Consider the following 9531-nt stretch of genomic DNA (forward strand, 5'->3'; position numbering starts at 1 on the left):
AAGGCTAAGGAATATGCAATTATACTCCTTTTCAAAAATAAAAATGAATTACACTGGCAGTACTCGGCCGGTCCATAACGTAGCCAGTTTAAGCTATTTTTTCTTTCATATAATTGTGGATTAATTAAAGATTAGTCTATAGTATTTTTTCACTTATTAACCTCTGTTGAATATACAAAACAAGTTTTTAAAAGTTCTTTGACTATTAGTACTAATCATACCCAGCAACAATCATAATAATTGTAAATTATGATAAACATGACTAGAATATAGTACTGTTATCGTCATGAGCAGTTGACCATAATAATTTTGTACACAAGTTGTTTGTCCTCAAAGTCGTTCTACAGATGGCCATGGCTAAATAATTGTCAAAGTCATTAAATAGATATAGTTGTGTTGACCTTTTAAAAGGTGCCTTTTAGAATTGATATATACGATTATTAAACAAGCCAATTTCTGACTTAAATGTTTTAAAACCTTTTGTTGGGTGTAAACTAATAATATGATATAACTTATCTTTAGAATTTAGTGGGAAAAAGTTATCTTTAGAAGAGTGTTCAAGTACAAATTAATAGATATTCCGAGTCAAATGTTCACTCCAAGAGCTTAAACCCTAATTATTTAGTTATTTTATTACATTAGTTATTTTGTTATTTTTCTTTGATATTTTTCAACGAATATTCAAATATATACATCAACCAATCTACAAAAGACAATTGGTCTGGTTACTTACTGCCTCTTATGTGTTTATTTATTTGGTAGGGAAATACAATCTGGTATATTCAGTTAAATACAAATCAGTATGGTAGAATAACCAGTCTAAAATTATCCAAGTGGTGAGCGTAATAATGTTGTTAACTTCACGCCCCAACAGCTAAGCATCGGTTGCTGAAAACGTACACAAAGAGACACCTCCTGAAACATGGCTCGTGGCTTTGTCGATTTCTGTATAATTATTATTTACCAATACCACCCTCATCTTTCAAATTTGTTTACACAATCATCCACGAGAGATCCTTCGAAACCGCTGAACCGGTTTATTCCATGAGAGTGATACTTTTGAAAAGTAATACATCGTAAAAAAAAAAAAATCATACAAATTTTGCTAAGCGCTGTTCCAAGTTAAAGATAAATCCAAATAACCAGATTTTCTTAATATTAATTAATCTAAAGTTTATATAGGATAAAATTATAAATATTTAGTTTATCTTATATTCTTAGCTAGAGATATATAAATATTGATATAAGGCGTGTTCGTTTGGTTGCCGCAGGTCCGACGTCAGCGTCAGCGGCAATGATTCTCGCACAAAGCTTGTTTGTTTCATCGACGCCGGTATATGCGGCTGCGTCTGCGTCTAAACGCCAGCACCTGCGTCAGACGCCGAGAAAATCCCGCGGTCGCGACTTATTTGCTGCGTCAACCTAACCTAATTACCATATTACCCTTGACCTAATTTACTAATTACCCAAAAAACCTAAGATATTTGACGCAGTCGACGCTTGACGCCTCTCCAACTTCCATTGACGCAACTCGACCAGAGATCTCTGACGAACACCTTTCGATCTCCGACGAACTCCGAGCTCTCTCTCTCGATCTCCGGCGAACTGCGACATCTCAAGCTCTCTCTCTCGAACTTCGGCGAACTTTGAGCTCTCTCTCGATCCATCTCGTCTCGCAGAGCTCTCTCTCTCTCTCTCTCTCTCTGGATCCATCTCGCAGAGCTCTCTCTCTCTCTCAATCTCCGACATCTCAACCTCTCTCTCTCGATCTCCGGTGAACTCCGAGCTCTCTCTCTCTCGATCTCCGACGAACTCCGAGCTCTCTCTCTCGATCTATCTATTGCAGAGCTCTCTCTCTCGATCTACCCATCTCCCAGCTCATCTCATCTCAAGCTCTCTCTTCTCCATACCCATCTCGAGCTCGACCAAACCCATCACTTCCTTTTCTTGTTGAGGTATGTTCTCGGATTGTAATGTGTCTGATACAAAGTATGTGTCTTTGAGATGGGTTTGTGTCTGATGTTGATGCTTTACTGATGCTTTTGTAATGGGTTTATGTAATAGCTGGACAGGAACGGCGCCCAAGGAATCATCTCTCAGTTCTTGAAGCATTTGGGAACACCAAAACTCTCAGGTATGTATATGTTCACTGAGAGGTCTCTTTGCTATTCTGAGTTGTTTGTAATGGAACAGAGAAACTTACATGTGTGTTTGCTTTGTCTCAGGCTCTCTCAGGCTTCTCCATAGCTTTCTCGAAGCAAACCCATCTCTCCTCTGTTTCTCACTCTCTCGTAAGGCTCCTCTATAAGTACTTGTTATTTGGTTTCAATCCCAAACTGTATTTATAAGTACTTGTGTTTGTGTTTGTGTTTGTGTAACATAGGTTTCTCTCTTCTTTGCCGCAGCTCGAGCTCTCTCTCTCTTCTGACGAAAACCCAGGGCTTTTTCTCCTCCAACGCAACGCTCGCTCTCTCTCCCGATCTCAGACGCACACCCTCTCTTCTTTGTTTTGGTAAGATTACAGAACGTTCTGATTTTGTTGAAAGTTCTCTGTTTGATGATCATATAGAGGTACCACCATTAGGCTTGTTTTGTTGCAAGATGAGGTCACGAGTTCTTGTTTCTAGCTCTTCCTCAGAACTTCTGAGTTTTTCTCTCTGTGTTTGAAACTCCTCTTTGTATGTGAGCTTACCTAGTTTTTCTTATGTTTTTTTTATATAGCTTCCTGTTGTTTAGTGATCTTTAGCTTTTCTTATGTTTTTTTTTTAGTGATCTGTAGCTTTTCTTATGGTTTTTAGTGATCACACTGTGTTCTGTCTCAAGCCTCTATACTGTTGCTTGTATATAAGTCATAACCTTCATGTTCTCATTGCTTAATCTTTCCGTTTTTCTGGTTCTTCTCTGTTGCTATATGTCTGATTTTGATACTGATTTTGACTCTTCTCTTTCCTCTTGTTATCATCTTCCACATGTCTTCAGAGCTCTCTCTCTCTCTTCTTTGCCGCAGCTCTCCCTCTCCCTCTCTCTCTTCTGTGTTTTGGTAAGATTATTTACTGCTTGCTTATTGATACTGGATGTTCTTTACTGCTTGCTTATTGAGATGGTTGTTTGAGCTGACTTTAGAGCCATGACTTGTTTCTCTGCTGTTTAGTGTCCCCATGTGATTGTACATGGCTCAGGGTTTACTTTTGAATTTGCGAACGTTTATGAAAGTTGCAAACTCTTAGTGATCTTAGTGGAAGAAGAGAGGGTTTAGATTGGTTTCACAAAGTGGTTTAATTATTTAAAAAAAATATGACTAATGATTTATTAACACACCAAAATATCACAATATTCGTGATCAATATCTCTTATTTTCATTATACTTATGAGTTTGGTTCTTTAGTGTCAGTCTGTTTGTGTCTCTGCAAGTCTGTGTGGAAAAAAAAAACAGGAGATTAGTACATTAATTTCAATGATGTCTGAAAAGTTTGGATATAAACAGCTCTCGTGCACTAACTGGTGGTCCTCAATTTCGTAGAGGAGGACCACCAGTTAGTGCACGAGAGCTGTTTAACAAAAGGCATTCAAGTCTGCGATCATATATTGAGAGGACATTTGGAGTATGGAAAGCAAAATGGAGGATTTTGGACCGTAAGCATCCAAAATATGGTCTGGTCAAGTGGATTAAGTTGGTGACAGCGACGATGGCGTTACACAACTTCATACGTGATTCACATCGGGATGATCAAGATTTTTTAGAATGGGAAAATGTTGATGTTGGAGTTGAAGAAGCTCATAGTGATGGTGAAGAAGAAGAAGAAGAAGAAGAAGAAGAAGAAGAAGAAGAAGAAGAAGAAGAAGAAGAAGAAGAAGAAGAAGAAGAAGAAGAAGAAGAAGAAGAAGAAGAAGAAGAAGAAGAAGAAGAAGAAGAAGAAGAAGAAGAAGAAGAAGAAGAAGAAGAAGAAGAAGAAGAAGAAGAAGAAGAAGAAGAAGAAGAAGAGAAGAAGAAGAAGAAGAAGAAGAAGAAGAAGAAGAAGAAGAAGAAGAAGAAGAAGAAGAAGAAGAAGAAGAAGAAGGTGATGATGGTGGTGGACATATTGAATATGAACCGAGAGGTGATACAACAATGGAGGCTTTGCGTGATAACATCACAAATGGATTTGGTAGAGGTCGTTTACCATATTAAATCATGTTTAAGTTAATGATTCGATTTTTTTTAAGACTTGTTGTAATATTTGTTTTATCAACCAACTTAATTTCATGTTTCTTTTATCTATAAAACATATTTACCTTATTTGTTTGAAGTGATAATTTCGAAAATTAAATGTGTGATTTTATCATATTTACTTCAGTATAATTTTTTTAATATGATTGATTATGATTATAAAGTAGTTTGATGTATTATTTTTATTTTTATTTAGCTTATGATTTATGACATCAAATATTTTTATATTTGACCAAAAATTTATTACCAATTAAGCATAATATTCTTATGGATGTAAATATATTTAAACTACATTTTATTTATTTAAAATACAATTTTACAAATTTTTAAAAATAAAATATGAATAAATGAAAATAGTCGCAGCGTCAACCAAACGAACAACCCAAAACAGCGTCATGCGTCGGCGTCCTGCGGCTGCGTCAATTGCCTGCGTCTTCGAAACGAACAACAATCGGCGTCGGCATCAGCGTCGGCGTCAGCGTCGGCGGCAACCAAACGAACATGAGATAAACGAGTTTGACGCAGCCGCTGACGCCGACGCTGACGCTGAAACCGGCGGCAACCAAACGAACAGAGCTATAATAGTGTTAATCGTTGGTTAGACCATCAAAGCCACTTTCGTGACCAAAGTTGTGGTTGATAAGAGAGTTCATGTGATTTTGGCCGCTTAACGTATAGGCTATCGAGTTTTACTATTTATACGACTAATCAAACATTTACGTACACTTCTATCACTCTTCGTAAGCTCTAAAAAAAGTCCTCGTTGGCGTCGCTGACCTGAAAACACAAATTCTATAATACCGGGGTCAAAACGTAAGAAATGTAAAATTATAGGGGCTAAAACAATATGTGCCGTAAACAAAAGGGTGTGCAGAGAGCAGAGAAGAGAATGTAGCTTTTAAGAAATAAAGGAAGGGGAACAAGAGCAGAAGCTTCTCTCTCAGAATAAATCACAAAGAACAAGATTCTTTAATTTCTTTAAAGCCCTTACGAATCTTAAAGGTTGTTACTTGCTTTCCTCGGTTAAAAAGAGGAAAGATGTTGTGTAGAATGGTGGTGGTGACCGGCGGCCGGAAGAAGAAAGCCGGTTCGGTTCCGGTTTATCTGAATGTATACGACCTCACACCCATCAATGGCTACGCTTACTGGTTAGGTCTTGGCGTCTACCACTCTGGTGTTGAAGGTATATCTCTCTCAAAATTATCGGTGGGTTTAGGTTAAAGTTCACAACTTTATGAATCTTTGGGATTGAATTTGAAGTAAGAAACTTTTAAGTTTGTTTGTTTGTTTTTGTAGTAATTGAAGTTGACCCGTTTCATTAGATTCCAAATTTGGAAACTTTTTTTGACCTATTTATGGAACAGCTGCTCTGTTTTTTTATATGACTTTTAAAAGTGATTTTTGTCCAAAAATGTAGTTCACGGGGTTGAGTACGGTTTCGGAGCTCACGAGCATTCGACAACAGGGATCTTCGAGGTGGAACCGAAGCAGTGTCCAGGTTTCACGTTCAGGAAGTCTATTTTGATTGGGAGAACAGATTTGGATCCAGAGAAAGTCCGTGCCTTTATGGAGAAGCTTGCTGAAGACTACAGCGGAAACACTTACCATCTCATTACAAAGAACTGTAATCACTTTTGCAACGACGTTTGTGTTCAGCTGACAAGGAGATCTATCCCTAGTTGGGTTAACCGTCTTGCTCGTTTCGGTACAAAACAGAGCATTGGTTTGTTTTATTTATTATACCCTGTTTTAGCCTTTTTAGCAAAAGCTCATTACTTTTTTTTTGGGTTATAGGTTTGTTCTGCAACTGTGTTCTGCCTGCAGAGCTGAACGAGACGAAGGTGAGGCAGGTTAGGTCAAAAGAGGAGAAGGTTCCGGAAGCAGAAGAGAGGAAACATAGGAGCAGGTCAAGTAGATATCCACCTGGACCTTCGCTTTCTTCGTCGGGGTCTTTAAACCGAAGCAGAAGAGGAGGAGGAGGAGGGGAGAGGAGAAGACAATGTCTTCCTCCATCACCACCTGTGAGTGCTTAGGTTTTAGATTCTCCTAGTAAAATCTTTTTTTGTTTCGTTATTTGATTCGGTTTGTAATGGTTTCAAGAAGTTGTGTTTATGTGAACCAAACATTTTTATTGATGGCTAATGGTATAAGATCTTTACATCACTTAAATCTATGAACTAACAGTGAAGTCAAGTCCACTTTGCGTAAGCTGAAGTAGAACTTCCTTAGGAGAGACAACAAGTCCATATGATCCTTCAATGTCAATAAGTCCATAACATGTACCATTCCATTCTAGGGCACATTTTCATTACGCTACTCAGTGTCAACAGCTCAAAGTTTTTAAACCTTTGTAGTCAACTAGTCCGTCTCGTTATCTATGAACCTCTCGGGGATGAAAGCTTATGGATCTTTCTTATGGATCTTTCCAAACGTTTGGATTCTTATGAACAGCCTAAATGTTAACATGGATCTATGTTTTCTTTAAAATGTCAGAACCTTTGATCTCTACATATCTTGGAGCCTCTATTAGCTTAGAACGAGATGTGGCATAAGTTGTGTTATACTAAATGTTTCTCTAATCAACATTTGGAGATATATATATATATATACTCAAGTCAATCGTTCTGTGTCTTCTTCTGTGATATTGTCTTTGTTTTGAATCACCTAGTCCCTTTAAGATTTATCTGCAAATCCGATCATGCATACCACAGTTCCCGACAGTTTCTATAACTTCTTTCTGAAGTGAATGAAGTTAACTGGGTTCTCCAATGAAGCAGATTGCTGTGTAGAGATCAACAACTGTCTTCTTTCGTATTTCCCTCCAGTATTTGTTGTACGGAAATGGGAGAAAAGCTCAACAACTGTCATCTTTCATAAAAATGAAGGGAGAAGGGGAGGGGACGAGGCAAAAAATGAAGGGAAAGCCTTTATGTAAGGGCTGCCCTTACACGGCTCTTACACATTCATGACCAAAAAAAAAAAAAAATTAAAAAATTAATGATTTTGATGGAGGGACACCAATAATGATGGTCTACATACTCCCACAATAATACGCAAACTTATCATTCGGTAGTCCGTTTATATATATATCGTACATTTTGTTTGAAACGAGTTGTCAATGTTTTTCTAAAAAAGATTCTAATAGGCGAGATTGAGATATTAAACTTTTTTTATATAAATAATATATTATATTAAAACAGAAAATGACATATGTCCATCTATGTATTTCATTTATTTAATAGATTATTTTTTTAAATTAAATTAATATTAAATTCAAATATGATTAAAAGCTCAAATATAAAAACTAAAATTCTCAAACTAATTAAAACAAAAAATATACATGTCCTTTGAAAAATGGATTAAAATCTACTTAACCATTGAAATACAACCAAACAAAACTTCTATCCTCTTAGAATATAACATGACATATTGATTAATGTTATATATAACTATGTATTTCATTTATTTAATTGAACTATTCTATCAAATTAAATTAATACTAAACTCAAATATATAAACAAAAAATTTCAAAATTTATTAAAACAAAAAATATATCTACCATTTGAAAAGACGAATCAGAATCTAGTTAATAATTAAAATACAACCAAATTAAACGATTATAATATTAAATTTGATAATCATCCTCAACAAAAAGGACATTCTCTTCTGTTTATACTTGAATTAAATGGTTCTAATACAGATTGATTGCACACTTACTATAAGTATAAAGTATCATGGTATATTTCTCAAAATAAATGCATCAGGACAAAAATTTCGAGTTTACAGATCGTAGGCAGAAGAACGTGGCATAATCCGATTTTAATATATGAACGTATAATGGAGTATTTGTTTGGGCTCGTCGAAATTGACTGATGGTAATAAAGACGGTACTGCACATGGTATTTAACACACACATGCATCTTATTATGAATGTCAAATTATGAGAGAGGAAACATTCACGTATATGCTTTTAGAAAGAAAAGAAAAACAATTCAGGTATGGGCATTATATAATGATATTATATTATATACACGCTTAGATTTCAAAAAAAAATATATAATAAGATTCTATATGTATTATCGACTTGAGATGGAATAATTTTTTTCTAATTACTTAACTACTGTATTTTGGAGACTCTCACTTCTCTTTCTTTTTTTTTAATACTTTGATAATAAGAGATTTATTGAGAGACTTAGATCAAAAATATTCTAAGGTATTTATCACAGATGAATAAAAACAGACTAACCGGAAATGCAAAGACACAAAATAAAACAACCAGGAATTGGATGTTAGTAAAAACACTGAAAAGGCACGTTAGGCCATGCTTTGGTAGTTTTTCGAACCAACACCTTCACATGAGAATCTACATTGCTCAACACCATCATTCTCTTCTCCATTATTGCGTTTGACTGCTTTCCTCCTTATATTTTATTTTATATTTCTCTATACACATATAAATTTATAATATGTAATTATTTTCAAAGATTATTTATAATATGTATTGTCACGAACGAACTCGAACTAACCTTTTTTTTTCCTTTGAACTCGAACTAACTTGAAGAAAGCAAAGAGATATAAGAGCAAAAATAAATTGAAATAGATACTCATTTTAAAGTTAATATATTAAATATGTAAATAAATGTACAATTCATTAGATCCGTCTTTATATTTATTTCAAAACTCTATATTTTTAGAAAGATATATTTCTTAGAAAAATTCTAATCTAAAAAAATATATTGTACTGAAAACTGAAAAGTGTAAATCCAATAAATACTGATCTCTTTTACTGGTATACAAAGATTTAAAACAGTTTTAAAATTAACATGTGTCAACTTTTCATGTGTATATCTACCTCGCAAGATTCATCAGAGTAAAATGGTAAACTAGTTATCAACAACTTTGATAGATATTTTCTCTGTGACATATCAATAAAAGTTCTAAACATACTTTCAATCATTAGTTGATTAAAAGGACCGCAGAGATGAAAATAGGTCATTGGTACGTTCTTCTCTCTTGTAGATGTTAAGTAAACGAGCGGGACATCCCTGAATCTATATATTTTTAAAGCACCTTGGATCATGTGATATCTATAGAAGGCTTGCAACAAAAAAGTCTTCAAAAACAAGGACGTTTGCCCGCTCGATACCCTGCAACTCGCCTCTTTGGAGACCGACACTTGGAAGCCGGTTCAAGTCTCCCAGGACACGCAAGGCGAGGACGCTTCTGGCGCACAAGCTCCAACCGGAGTAGAAGAACGCACATGACCAACCTGCAAGGTCGATGCCTCATGGCACAAGCACGACCAGTTCTTCGGAGGAGGTCTT

At 35.5% G+C, this 9531-nt stretch overlaps 1 protein-coding gene across 2 annotated transcripts; it reads left to right on the forward strand.

The window, feature by feature from the left end:
* Positions 1-5098: 5098 nt before the first annotated feature.
* On the forward strand, positions 5099-6370 carry LOC108830108 (deSI-like protein At4g17486). Of its 2 annotated transcripts, none has more exons than XM_018603713.2 (3): positions 5099-5390; positions 5625-5912; positions 6002-6370. In XM_018603713.2, the coding sequence occupies exons 1-3, from the start codon at positions 5246-5248 to the stop codon at positions 6238-6240; spliced, it is 672 nt and encodes a 223-aa protein (XP_018459215.1). In that variant the 5' UTR covers positions 5099-5245; the 3' UTR covers positions 6241-6370. The 2 variants fall into 2 exon arrangements, with proteins under 2 accessions (XP_018459215.1, XP_018459213.1); XM_018603711.2 differs by having other exon boundaries at positions 5105-5390; positions 5625-5930.
* Positions 6371-9531: the final 3161 nt, after the last annotated feature.

This window comes from Raphanus sativus, chromosome 4 (assembly GCF_000801105.2).
Source record: "Raphanus sativus cultivar WK10039 chromosome 4, ASM80110v3, whole genome shotgun sequence".
Classification (NCBI taxonomy): domain Eukaryota; kingdom Viridiplantae; phylum Streptophyta; class Magnoliopsida; order Brassicales; family Brassicaceae; genus Raphanus; species Raphanus sativus.

Coding starts and splice junctions, on each gene's coding strand:
- LOC108830108 (XM_018603711.2), top strand. CDS start 5,246: ATGTTGTGTAGAATGGTGGTGGTGACCGGCGGCCGGAAGAAGAAAGCC. Junction 5,391..5,624: donor CTACCACTCTGGTGTTGAAG/GTATATCTCTCT, acceptor CCAAAAATGTAG/TTCACGGGGTTGAGTACGGT. Junction 5,931..6,001: donor CGGTACAAAACAGAGCATTG/GTTTGTTTTATT, acceptor TTTGGGTTATAG/GTTTGTTCTGCAACTGTGTT.